The sequence below is a fragment of the Necator americanus genome, chromosome X (assembly GCF_031761385.1).
Source record: "Necator americanus strain Aroian chromosome X, whole genome shotgun sequence".
NCBI classification, from domain to species: domain Eukaryota; kingdom Metazoa; phylum Nematoda; class Chromadorea; order Rhabditida; family Ancylostomatidae; genus Necator; species Necator americanus.
The window spans coordinates 35,363,514-35,376,765 of record NC_087376.1 but is presented as its reverse complement, the minus strand read 5'-3'; the positions used below and the strand labels follow the sequence as shown (position 1 = coordinate 35,376,765).

General features: G+C 43.6%; 5 protein-coding genes across 7 annotated transcripts; 1 reads left to right on the top strand and 4 right to left on the bottom strand.

Moving 5' to 3' along the window:
• Positions 1–5,220: 5,220 nt before the first annotated feature.
• RB195_026434 (uncharacterized protein) lies at positions 5,221–7,104 on the top strand (the record flags this gene model as incomplete). Of its 2 annotated transcripts, XM_064214988.1 has the most annotated exons (4): positions 5,269–5,331; positions 5,428–5,580; positions 6,846–6,917; positions 7,060–7,104. In XM_064214988.1, 4 exons carry the CDS (start codon positions 5,269–5,271, stop codon positions 7,102–7,104), a joined length of 333 nt encoding a protein of 110 aa, XP_064070869.1. The 2 variants fall into 2 exon arrangements, with proteins under 2 accessions (XP_064070870.1, XP_064070869.1); XM_064214989.1 differs by lacking the exon at positions 7,060–7,104 and having other exon boundaries at positions 5,221–5,331; positions 6,846–6,947.
• Positions 7,105–8,043: 939 nt separating this feature from the next.
• Positions 8,044–8,923, bottom strand: RB195_026433 (uncharacterized protein; the record flags this gene model as incomplete). Of its 2 annotated transcripts, XM_064214987.1 has the most annotated exons (2): positions 8,044–8,769; positions 8,837–8,923. In XM_064214987.1, 2 exons carry the CDS (start codon positions 8,921–8,923, stop codon positions 8,044–8,046), a joined length of 813 nt encoding a protein of 270 aa, XP_064070867.1. The 2 variants fall into 2 exon arrangements, with proteins under 2 accessions (XP_064070867.1, XP_064070868.1); XM_064214986.1 differs by having other exon boundaries at positions 8,444–8,923.
• Positions 8,924–9,085: 162 nt separating this feature from the next.
• On the bottom strand, positions 9,086–9,733 carry RB195_026432 (uncharacterized protein; the record flags this gene model as incomplete). The annotated part of the gene is made up of 2 exons (XM_064214985.1): positions 9,086–9,427; positions 9,548–9,733. 2 exons carry the CDS (start codon positions 9,731–9,733, stop codon positions 9,086–9,088), a joined length of 528 nt encoding a protein of 175 aa, XP_064070866.1.
• Positions 9,734–9,797: 64 nt separating this feature from the next.
• On the bottom strand, positions 9,798–10,880 carry RB195_026431 (uncharacterized protein; the record flags this gene model as incomplete). The annotated part of the gene is made up of 1 exon (XM_064214984.1): positions 9,798–10,880. The coding sequence occupies one exon, from the start codon at positions 10,878–10,880 to the stop codon at positions 9,798–9,800; it is 1,083 nt and encodes a 360-aa protein (XP_064070865.1).
• Positions 10,881–12,614: 1,734 nt separating this feature from the next.
• Positions 12,615–13,046, bottom strand: RB195_026430 (uncharacterized protein; the record flags this gene model as incomplete). Its single annotated transcript, XM_064214983.1, has 1 exon — positions 12,615–13,046. The coding sequence occupies one exon, from the start codon at positions 13,044–13,046 to the stop codon at positions 12,615–12,617; it is 432 nt and encodes a 143-aa protein (XP_064070864.1).
• Between the last annotated feature and the right edge of the window lie 206 nt (positions 13,047–13,252).

Below are 13,252 nucleotides of genomic sequence, written 5' to 3'. Positions count from 1 at the left end.
AAGGATCGTAACAATCGTCTGTACGGTTCGACTCAGAGAAACACATACACAGCCACCATCATGCGAAGGTTTATCAAAAATTCAACACGAAATTTTTTCGTTTGTTTCTTTGAATACTAAAGGAGTTCTGGAGAAACTTTATTTCAGGCGGCAGCTTTAAGCGGCGCTCTTGTACAGGAAAAATTCTCAGGTAACTGACTATGACGTTCACTGTGCCGTATCCAGCGATTAAATAAACGACAATAAACCGAATCTGAATGATCGCCGTTTCGTTTCCGTTTGGCGATATTGATTTTCTCTGGGATATTTCATACGTTCTGCTGCCTGGTTATAGATTTTTCGGATACATTCTATTGCTCTACTCGAAATTTCTCAATTTCCACTTACTGTGATTGCCCAACACAAACTGGCTGCCCAATCAATCGTTGTACCTGCATTGGGATGATTTGGTGTCGTAAAAAACTGTAGCAATGTGCCAAAGACATTATTCTGAGTCTCATCTATTGTAACTTTTTACCATAAAATTCCATTAACTTCTCACTGTTTTTTTTCACCTTTTTACCAGATTTATTTTCTTTTCAAGTTGCTTAATACAAAACAGCTCAGCTGGTTCGCATTATGTTTTTGTAGCCTGCGATTACAACTGGAATTGACCGAAAAATTGACACATTGGCTCACTGCTGTGTAACAGCGACAAAGACGACAACATCTGAGGAAAGTTTGTTTGACAAGGAAAAGCCAATTGTGTTGGGTAAAGATTATCCTCAAAGATTCAAGTCCTGACACTTTCACTTTCATCCGTATCACATAACGGAAACGATCTTTATGACTCGAAGAAGCACGGACACGTATGTGAGAGTATTCACTAAGCATTCATGATTTTGCTTCAAATGCGATATTCCCTACAGTTCTCTACAAAACTTCAACTTGTCGAAAACTTGGCATTCGAATTCTTCAAAATCTCTACATAAAATATTTGCAGGTGGTTATGGTTCATATTCACAAGTGAATTTTTTGACTTCTTATAGCAGAAAGTCTTTTATAGAGCAAGTCTAAAAAATAGTCTCCAAATGATCTTATTCATAAATAGTAAGACTTCCGAACAGTGCAAATCAGTTACTTTGGAATACGTAAACCCTAATGCTCATCTGTGAAATCTCAAAAAGCTTTACTGTAGAAAAATATGCAGGCAAAAGTTGTTTATCTGTGTAGAGTCAATACTTGCTATCGACATTATTCCCATGGAAGAGCACACTTTGTGAACAGCATCCTATCGAGAGAAGAAGTGATATTAGTTGCTGTTTTGTAGATACTTTATTTCTGTTTTCTTAAAATCAAATCTGTAAATAAACTTACATGTTCAGCAGAAACAAATGCAATCAAAATGCAAATTAAATTTGATTCATAAATGGAATGGAAGGTTGGTCAAAATTCATAACATAATCTCACTCACAGGCAGCTCTATAGGAATGAAAACTGAATTATTTGCAAAATCATGAGAAATGATGGAAGATGTAAGTTTTCGCTAGCGGAGCGATATTTAATTTCCCTTTCGCTGCATAAGAAATGAGTTGGTTTTGAATGAAACGGCTAGAAAAACTTGACTAATAATCTCTTGTTTCGATTTATATGCAGATCCCGGAGTAGGTACATGTTATGGTGTGTTTGATTTTAGCAGCATTCCACATCCTTTAAACACTAGTCGTCTTCGAGAAAAAAAAATGATGAAAGCTTCTGGTGTATTTACAATAACGATACAATAACGATAGGACTCGAAGAATTTTAACTAATTCACTGGCTAAAAAAAAAATAAGAAAACGCAAATGAAAGTGACTCTTACCTAGAAAAATGTACGTCAAAAATTGTTTTTGTGTATAGTCAACACTCGTTATCAATATTGTCCCGCTGGAACACTTTTAAAGCAAACAACAGATTTTGTGAAGGGTCGCTGCGAGAGACGAGGTGAAAATAAAATGAAGTGAAAAAGTTTTCAGAAGTCATTCTGTGGTGGCTTGCAGCCACAGAATGACTCTTTCATTTGTGCGCCGCTTACAAGAAAAGAAAATATTCGTTTGCTCTTTTTTCCACTGAATTACTAAAAATCGAATTTTATTGTTCGACTGATATGAGACCGCTTTTCAAGTGCACTTTGTTGTGAATCGTTCGTCGATGCACACGTTTCATTACACGTGTCATAAGCAGCGATTGATTAGTTTTCAGGGAAAAACATCAGCAACAGCGAATATACTCCGTGCAGAATTTTAATGAAAGGGACCTGACTCCGTATGATCATCAGTAGGTTCCATATTACTTGGTCAGCGGAATCCTTGTGGCTATCCAAAGAGATCTTAACCGCGGACTAATCTTAAAAAATGTCGAACAATGCGAGTACTGGATGGATGATTGGAGATGAAAATTTTCCTCCGACTATAAAAAACTGCTCAAGATCAACATAAAGAAACAATGACAGATAAGAAAGGAGAAGTTCACCCTGCCAAGAACGTCTTGGTTATGCCGTCAAGAAAAATTATTCCTCCACGCTCGGATAATGTACAACCACTTATTTCCACACTTTTTTTTAACGCTCTCTCACGCTCTCTCATCTGTCCGAAACATCACAGCAGACCCAAATCTGGCACATTTCAAGGAATGCGGTGCTTCCAGAACAAAGCGCTCATCGGAATGGGACATGAAGGCCCGGTGAAACACATCTGTGCTATTGTTTGAACCTATGGCTTGTTGAACTATGTAGTGTAGAGGTAATATGATTTTTCTTCGCTTTTACTCCACTGCACTCTTCATTTTTAAACTTCATCTATGTTTCGACTATTGATTGGCACAAATGTTAGAGTCCAAATGAGAAAGAAGCAAAGAAAATAGGACATTGTGCCCCTTCGAGAAATATGTATGATCTCAACGTCCTCAGTGGTACTACAGCGAAAATGGTTTCGAGGAAGGGCGAAAACAGTAAAGACGAAATGACGAAAGCTCTGTTGAAGAATTGTCGTTTTCACTGAATAAAATTTATCCAGAATTTATCTAGATTCAGTCTTTTCCCATGCTTGTGCGTGTTTAAGATGCACACTTCGTGAAGAAGAATTTTAATAAGAATCCGTGAGATGGCTTTATATCGATATCGATCTTATTTGAATTTGAACTTTAGCGTTGGACTAAACATTCCTGTAACAATTCTTCAAGGCATTTTTTTCTAGGAAATAGCGAGGAAACAACAAATAAACCGAAACAAACCTGCAACAATAACCGGGAATCATTAGTACTGCAGTCTTAGTGATTTGCCTAATGATCACTGGAGGGCAGAAATAACCGTGGGCTCCTACCCGATATGAGAATACCTTATAGATATTTGTCGGTTTCAAATAACAGTTGTTCAAAATTGATTCAATATGCGATAATGCTAGTGGTTTGAATAACTTCATATTAAAGTAGTTTCTTTTCTTCAAAACGACAAGTAAAGATTTCAATAAAAGTCTACGTATATTCGCCAAGTTTTTGCAGCAGGGTTCTTGCTCTTTCATTACTTATTATGTGCTGTAGTTCAATTTTTTTTTTGAAAATTACTATGAGTAGCCAAAAATGTTTGGAAGGAATAACATGGAAGTTCAAAAAGAATTCGCGGGAAGTTCATTTTAAGCAAGTGTAAGTACAAACAGTATTGAAACGTATTTTCTTTATGACGTCACCTTTTTGCCTACATTTCTGGCTGAGCACGTTTATTTTTCTCTAAATCAAAACAGCTCACGAGAACAAATTATAAGTAGCGGTCCTCTCTATCCATCAAAGTTTTTCCTCATGTGTTCGCATTTGAAGGTGGTTCGCAATCGTAAGGTTGTTGACTCTCCTCAAGGAGAACAACGACCATAGCAGTGTTGCCAAGTTGGCGCAGTGCGTGTGGGCGCCGATAGAGTGCATGCGCTGTCGGGTTCGGTCGCAGATGCTGTGAATGAAGAAAGTTTGTTAGGGACATCTGCATTCGTTGTGATGATTTAACGATAGTAGTTCAGACACAGCTTTTGAATGCGAACAAAAGTCTCTGGATGTCGTTGGCCAACGAAGAGAGTGGTGACGCTTCGCTTCCGCTCACTACTGCTGCTTCCCAGATCCAGAATGTTTACGACACTGGCGTAGTTCCTAGTGTTCTAGTAGTTTTGAAGTCTCTTGTTCGTATCATTATCAGGAAATTGAGTTCATGCTGAAACAGTCCTTTTCCAAAATTCTCTAAAATTTGGAATCCTTTCATCTCTTCTCTCCTCTGTAGATAGCATCTTTCCAAAGCAAAAAGTTGAGTGTTGCCTGAGGTGCATCACATTAGATCAACTCAGGCACCTGGAAGGTGTTTCTATCGCTGCATTACACTTTCAACACTTGGTGACTTGACTTAGTGCGCAATTCGCGGTTTCACGTAATTTGTTGGTCGGCGCACGAGGATCCTTCAATTTCTGAGGGACGATTATGTGAAGCAAAAGTCTTCAGATAGTGAATGACTGCGCTGTTTTAGTTCGTAGCGGATCATTGTGAGAGTGTTGAAACAACAATACCGTAAAAAAATGCCAGGCGACATATGTCGATATAATCACCACCTTATTCATACATGGGGCGGGTGTAAGGTAGCGGCTAGAGGTTCCGCTTACTGCACAATCGATCGGAGGTTCGAATCCGCCCTAGTGCTCACCAAGCCTTTCATCCCTCCGGGGTCGATAAATTGGTACCAGACTTGTCTGGAAGGATAAAAACACTGACTTGACACATCGGCTAGCCACCGCAAGTCATCGTTGTATAGGCCACTTACACGTTCGTAAACCTCAAACGATTCTGAATTGAAGTGAACGTGGGGGCGCATCGCAAGCGGATTGATTGACGCCAGAAACTTTATCCTTTTTTATCCTTTATTCATACATACCTAGACACTTTGTAGAAGTAACACTAGTGGATTCGTAGAGACAGGAATTATTGGCACCATTCTGTTTTTTTTTGTTTTTAAATAACCTCACGCTTTATCTCTTTTTTGCAGATTTAGTCTTTTCTCCGCTTCTTTGGTCTACCCTCAGCCCGCTTGCGCAAAGAAAAAGCCGATGAGAACACACCTTGCTCACGCAATGTTTTCCATGCACAGCGACAGACGGCCCATACCGTTGCTTTCCAAATATCACTCGTTGCAGTGGATCAGTTATCACGTAAACAACGTATAACGATCCTGGTTCAATGAAAGTCGATCAGGAATGTTCATTCCTTAGTGTAGTCATTCACAAGATGATGAGGGCCTTTATGCTCACAGAACCGCAAGAAGAAGAACTTGATTTTGCTGACGACAGTGTGCGTTTTCACTATGTTTGCCTCGGATGCATCTACTTTATGTCAATCTAAGACGACTTTTGCGTATTTTCCTACTCTCAAAAGGCTCTTTTTCAGGAAAAAACAAACGAAGAAAACGTGGAACGAACGAATTCAGTTGCCGAAGGTGACGTCTCCAACCGCTCCCGGTTCTCTGAATCCTACAAGTATGACGTACAGGAAAGGCTAAAGGAGACACTGGAGAGAATGAGATCCGGCTCGTTTGATGATGTTAGCACATTTCAGAGTTGTCTTTTTCTATTTAGAATGTTTGTTTCCATCAAAACAGTGCTACTCTCTGAAACTCCAAAAAATTGATCTCAACACTTCGAAATTTTAATTTGGAGTTTATTGCGCAGTTCTTCTATCTTCATTCTACTTCAGAATCTAACATTTTTTGCAATCACTCCTTCAGAAATAGGTCATTTGGCACAGAAACCATAGCTTGTAATGTAGCAGTATATAATTGACGTAATGGTAAAACGCAGACGGCGCTCTGCTGACCAGAGTTGCATAAAACCCTGTGTTTAACAGAGACAAAATCTAGAGATCGATGTAGGAATTTTGAAGCAATGACCGTGAATGAAGTGGGATGGTGCCTTTCAGACCTTCTAGTAATCAGGAGTTCACTGCATCGAAAACTGTGCACAAACTCTTCGGGCGAGTGCGCTGCAACCTCCACTGCGCACTCCTGCTTAATTACTGGAACTGCATCACTCCAGCAATGAAATGTAATCAAGAGAATCATGAGATAATAACATTGATATCGATAGGCATCGACTCACAATCTGTATCGCTCGTTTTCTGTTTGTTTCAGAAATATCGGTCGTATTGATTATCACAGGCCATGGATCTCTATCATTCCAGAGATCCCAACAACGATCGCGAAGTTTCGGGTGTCTCCTTTTTTGAATACTCGTTTGCTGCCTTTCCTTGTTGCCTAAGCATTAGAGGAACCGTAATTCCTGCTCCTCCATAGCATTAGCAAAGCCGAATCAATAATGAATTGAATAGGATCCGTTGACATCAGACTTATCGAAACATCAAATTCTGGCATCAACTCCACAACGTTTGAAGACTACAGCTGATGCTTTTTTTTACCTTCATTCTGATTATTCTCCTACAATCTGTGTAGCTTCTTCTCAATGCAAAATCACATATGCTCTCAAACCAACAAAAAACGGCTCGACGATCGTTACTTCATTGTCATTCTGCTGCTTTCGCTTGTTTATTTTGCACTCCCAGACCTCAAACGTTCCTGAAACATATACAGAACGAAAAAAATGTAACACGCGAAGTAACTAGGAAATCCTGTAAAAAGTCTAAGATTGTGTATAGTCTGAAAACGTAAATTCGAAATGTGTAGACCTGTCATTTCGTTGTACGATGGATATTAAATTATGGATATTATGGATGCCGCTTCGTAATGAACACTTTACCAAACATTTCCACAGCAGTTTTTTCATGCTTTTGTTGATGATATTCGATCATTTCAGACAGTGTGTCTACCAGCCAGTATTCCAAATGTGGTGTTGAATGAAGTGTTGCAATGCTGCTTTAAAAAGAAGGCAAGCGAAGTTCATGGTTTACATCGTTGATGCTGACAATTCAAACTAGATAGTGACTTAGCAGATGCCTGAACTGTTAGTTGATGAGTACCACAACCTTCACACAGCAAATTATTTTCTATATACTAACGAACACTTAAAGGTATCACCCCACGAATCTGGGGAGGTACAGGTTTCAGCCGGCTAATGCTAATGTCGTAGATTGTGGGGAAGACGCTGATTCCGTTCATCTCTCCCTGTACCAGTGCAAACGGAGGTCCTAGCAACGCTGTTTGTTATGACGGCTTCGTCCAAATGGGTGTTCGACGAATCGCAGACGGGCGGGACGCAATGGTTGCACATTGCAACAGAAGCTGGGTGTATCCCCGCTCAGTCCCCCCTAATGATCTTGAAACACGGCGTGGAAGACTGCATTTCTTTCAACGAAGTACGTGTAAATGCTCCACCCTTGTGTACACGCCGCCTTCACGACCGATCAGTCAGAGGTCAATGAGATCTCCTCACCAACAGGGTCAAGCGTGTAGTTGGAGAAGAAACCTTCCCGATAACGATCCCCTCCACAGAAGACCAGAAAACGAACCTTCATCTCATTCTTTCAAGTATAGCCGCTCATATAGCAATGAAAAAGTGGTCGTAATAAACAGAGTTAAAGAAACAAACTGGACGCTTAATAAATAAACCAAACAATATAATACATCAAATATTAATAATAAGTGGTATAATGAATATTAATATAAAGTGCCGCAAGTAAAATAAAAATATATAATATAATATGGACGTCACTAATAGTTTACTGCAAGGATTAGAAGTAAGTCAGTACATATATGCACATATAAATTGAAAAGATGAGGAAGCCTTTAAGAGTATTCGACGACACAAATCTTCTTTTGACAGTGATTTTAAACGTTCGGAAGTTTAATCCCCGCAGGAACCAATATTTTTGCAAAGTGGAAGAAACAGCTGCAAACGTTTTAAAACCATCTTATCACTATTTCTACTATATAATAATTTAACTCATCGACAATGGAAACGAAATGTTGAGACTTCGATCCGCGCCGGAATTTTTCTTTTTTCCACAATAGAAAAAAACTAATACCGAGGCAGAATGCATTCTTGATCACCTTGATCACCTTGACTCCCGTTGATCTTCGAACTGGTCGAGCGGGCGCCAGTAATTCTTCCATTTGTCCCGATCGCGTGCCAGAGTAGCCCAGTGGTTCCTCCTTTCGCGTGGGACACGAAGAGCATCATATTTTTCTTTGAAGGACTTCGTGAAGAAATCTGACCATCGGGTCGACGGTCTTCCTGTAGTGCGCTTAATATCGCGGGGAACCCAGTCGCTCACGGCTCTGGTCCAACGGTTGTCATTAAAGCGCATCACGTGTCCGGCCCACCTTATTTTACTTTCCTTGGCAAACGCGGCGGCGTCTCTAATCTTCGATCGCTGACGTAGGAGAGAACTTCGAATCCCGTCCCTCACTTGCGTGAAACGGGATACTCCTAGCTTCACTCTCTCAATTGCGCGTTCAATGACGCTCACCACGTTTTCTTCCTGCTTGCGAAATGCCCAGGTTTCCGAAGCATAGGTCAAAGCAGGAAGTACGGTGGTGTTGAAGAGGTGAGCACGGAGCCGGGTGTTCCTGGTCTTCTTCACTACATCCTCGATGCTCCTGTACGCTCCCCAAGCCGCTCGTCTCCTCCTGCCCAGCTCGGGGGTCAGGTCGTTCATCATGTTCAGTTCCCGACCCAGATAAACGTAGCTGGTGCACTCGGATATGTTCGTTCCGTTGAGCGTGAATGGGGCATCCGAGACCCATCCGTTCCGCATGAACATCGTCTTTTGTAGATTCAGCTGAAGACCGATGCATCCACATGTTTCGTCGAATTCGGTCAGCTGGTTGGCTGATGCTAGGTGTTACCAGTACGATGTCATCAGCAAAGCGCAAATGGTGTAGCTGCCGACCATCAACCTTCACTCCCATGTCGTCCCATTCCAACTTTCGCATTGCGTTCTCGAGGGTGGCTGTGAATATTTTGGGTGAAATTGTATCACCTTGTCGGACCCCCCTCTCCACGTCAATGATGATGTTCTTGTAGAATGGCGAAATTCCGGTCGTGAAGTTACTGTACAACTCTCGAAGTACCTTTATATATTGAGTAGGGACGCCTTAGTTGTCCAAGGCTTCCACGACCGCTTCCGTCTCAACCGAGTCGAAAGCCTTCTTTAAGTCGATGAAGGTGAGACAGAGCGGCATCTTGTACTCTCGTGATACCTCGATGAGTTTCGAAACAGTGTGAATGTGGTCAATCGTGCTGAATCCTTTTCGAAACCCTGCTTGCTCGCATGGCTGTCCTTCATCCAAGACTTTTTCAATCCTATTAAGGATTACTCTTGTAAAGAGCTTGTAGATGACGGACAGTAGGCAGATTGGGCGATAGTTGCCGATGTCATGTGGATCTCCCTTTTTATACAACAACACGGTCTTGCTGGTTTTCCACTGTTTAGGAACCTTGCATTCCGACAGTTAACGTGTAAAGAGCCTCGCCAGGGTGTTGATGAGTACTGGCGGAAGGCTCTTCAGGCGTTCTGGTCTTATTCTGTCGGGACCGGGTGCCGTACGATTTCTTACCGACATGATAGCATGTCGTATTTCGGACGGGAGAACCTCTGGAATGACTTGTCCATCTTCCCTCAGATGGTGAGGAGGCAAGTGGACATGGCTGTCGAAGAGATCAGAGTAGAAGTCGTAGATGATTTTCTCCATCCCCCTTCTCGATGCAATGGCTGTTCCCTTTGGGTTCCGGAGAGCAGTCATCCTCGTCTTGCGACTGGCGAAGTCTCGACGGGCATAGCGGATGCTTTTCCCCGCCTCTGCAGCTTCAGCCAGCCAGCACTTCTGCTCTTCTCTCTTTAAGGTCTTCCTTTATCGCCTCTCGGCAAAGCCTTGCGAGCTCGGACGTGAGTTCTTGGTTCCCTGCGGCTCGTGCTGCTCCACGCTGGCGTATCAGCTCAAGAGTTTCAAGAGACAGGCGCCTCTTGGTGGTTTTAAAACTCTCAGCCTTCTTCACGCAGTCGTGAAGGTGTTCGACAAGCCGGTCATATTCCTCGTCGATGTTGTCCATTGCGGAATCTTCCCAAAAGCCGGCTAGCGTAGCGAAGAGATCCCAGTTGATGGTAGTCCTGGGATTTCTCTCTCTGAACTTGGCGGCTTTCTCTGCTCTCCTTGTGAAGGAAAATCTTCCTCGGAGGAGGCGATGGTCCGATCCCGTGTAGAACTTTGGTACAACACCGAAGTCCGTCAGGCAGAACCTTTTATTGACGATGATGTGGTCTATTTCACTACGGTACCCTCCACCGGGTGACTCCCACGTCCAGCGTAAAGAAGAGGGCTTCTGAAATTGCGAGTTCCCATGGATGGTCTTAGTCGTCATGATGAACTCGGAGAGCCTCTCTCCCTGGTCATTCCATTGTAGGCCGTGGGTCCCGATGTGAAGTTCCTCCGGCGTTCTTCTTGGGCCAACCTTAGCGTTGAAATCGCCAACTATGACCTTGTAGAAGGCATGATCTTCTTGGTAGAACTTCTCCAGGTCCATATAGAAAGCTTCGACTTCTTCTTCTTCGTAGCTTGATGTTGGAGCGTAAACGACGAAGATAGTCAAAGCTGGTATTGGGCCACATCTTCTCATCCGCAGACGTCCGATTCGGGTCGTAAGTTGTTCAAAAGAGTCGATGTTCTTTGCCATACTCGTGTTGACGAGGACGCCAACTCCACCAACACCTCTACTGTCGCATGTTCCTAAGAACAGTTCTTCTCCAGTTTCATACACGGCGTTGAGAGGGTGACGTCGTCTCGTCTCGGTCAGTCCGATGACGTCGTACTTGATCTTCTTGGCTTGCATCATCAGATCTTCGATGGCCGCTTCCGATGCAAGCGTACGTGCGTTATAAGTACAGATCGCCATCCTAGTCCTTTTCCGTTTTGGTAGCCTACATGACTCCTGCAACCCCGTCCTACCTGGCGCTACCGTACCAGGCTTTCCTCCGGAATCAGTAGACTCTTTTCTATTACTGTGTTTTGCTTAAAAATTTTAAAACCCATGGGCAGGTTGCAAGCCTCTAGTCCCATGAGTTTCTGGGAGAACTTTCGTTCTCCCGGTGTGGACATGTGGAGCTTATTTGTTGGAGGCGACTCCAAACCGCCTCCCTTGCACCTCCCAGTCACTTGATTGCAGGCTTTTGGCCGGACCGACGTGCGGGATACAAGAATGTCATGAGTCAGTCCTGGCTCAGCAGAAACAGGGAGTCCATCCCCTGAATCCACCTGCGTCTCTGGGCAAGCGCAAGGTCGCGTTTGGTCCGCGATTAGCCCCCTATCCTCCACCCGGGGACGCGCCACGTAGCCTCGCGACTAACCGGCTGTGATCCCTCTAGAGAGGGAGATCCGTGGGAATGCATTCTAAAAGCATTTTTCACCATTTTCTACTTCCTGCACATTTCTACTCATTGATAGTGATTCTACACAATTCTACTCATTGATAGTGATTACAGACAATTACTTACTTGAATTAACCGGCGGGCCGATGTCATCGCCTTAGGCGGTTACCCGCATCTTCACCGAGGTGTGTCGTCCTTGAACATATCTGCCCAACCTTCTCGGTCTCCTGCGAGAGTTTGCACAGAACCGATCCATTCGTCACTGTTCCATATCCGGCGAAACCTTGCGTCTCGTCTGAACTGCCTGTCCACGCCGAGTATCCTCAGGTCCTATTCCACCACCTCAGTCCAGAGCTTCCGCTTGTGGGCAAGTGGCCTCTTCCAGCTTGAATCCGACAGAGTCCTCAAAACTCATTGAACAAGGCAATTTGTTGGTCTCCTTATTAAATGACCAAAGCAGCGAAGACAATTTTCTGAAGCCACTTTCGATGGCGGTGCAAGATGTTGATATCTTCCACGTGTCATTCGCAGGTGTACCACATCAGTTTCTGCGTGAAGATCTTCATTTTGGGATACCCTAGGCCAATAATAGCCAAGCAGCACTACATCCGGCTGGTGTTCGAACTGCAGTAGTTGTTCGTTGATTCATGTCATCAAATGAACGAACTTTCATGGTAATCTATCGACGCGGAGCACGTCGAGAAGACGGCCTCGATGAGGAGGGTCGAAAGGGGCTTCAAAGTCCAGAAAGGCTATTTGCATCGGCTGTGAGTACCGCTCCCAGATTTCGGTCACTCTCCTAACGATAAACACCTGGTCAGTCGTAGATCGGCTTCAGAATCCAGCTTGCTCGTCGTGCGTTGTTTTTTCGCGATGTTTAATAAGTCGGTCCAGGATAATCCGCACCAAAACTTTGCACATAACACGCAGCAAGGAGATTTCTCGATAATTCCTAGGGTCTGTGAACTTCTAGTGGAGAGGAATTATAACAGCGAGCCTTCACGGGTCAGGTATCCTTTCGTCTATCCATATTGAACCGATGATCTTTGTCATTTCACGAATCTTAGACGAAGGAAGATACATCAGCATTTCCGAGCTGATTCCATCGTCTCCACCAGATTTTCCATTTCTCATCTTTTGGATAAAGATCAGAACCTCCGACTCGGTCGGTGGTTCCTGGCTAACCGCATATGTCGGGCTATGCAACAAGACCGCGATAACGAATTGAAATGGCCAGTGATGCGAGCGACACATACAGAATTCTACGTGTATCTTGTCTCCGCAGATGCAAAGACAAACTTCTTCCGCGGCATTTGAACCGGGAGTGCTTTCTTCGCACTCGTCCTGGATGCACTCTGCAAAGAAATCCGCAAGAAATCAAGCTTCTTTCTGGTCCGTACTCCAACATGAATAGACACACGTTGGCGGGAATTCGTTCTGCACTCTCGCCTTTCAGATGTAATGTCGATGTTCGATTGAGGAGGTACACCTCGGTTAATCTTGTGGAACTGTATCTTAATGCTGAGAAGAACTGGACGGTCTGAGTCGAGAGCAACGTTCCAAACATCTCTGGGTTTTTGGATATCCGACTGGGGGATTTTCTTCGTCAGAACGTAGTCCAGGTAAAGTTTGAGAGTCCTCATCTTCCGCTTGCGCTGCTCTTCAGGCGTCAAAAGGGTTGAACCCTGCCACATGAGCTGATGGCGTCGATGAATCCTCTTAAATGTGGAAGCGATGATGAGGCCCGTCTGTCTGTTCGCATAAGTCAACCAGACGGCCACCGTTGTCCGACGTGCACTCCGCTGGATAATACCATTTTCCTAGCACATCAGATTGTTGTTCGAATCCCTTCATTTGCGTCGACTCCGACAACGACAACCTGCTGGTTGGGTATTTTAGA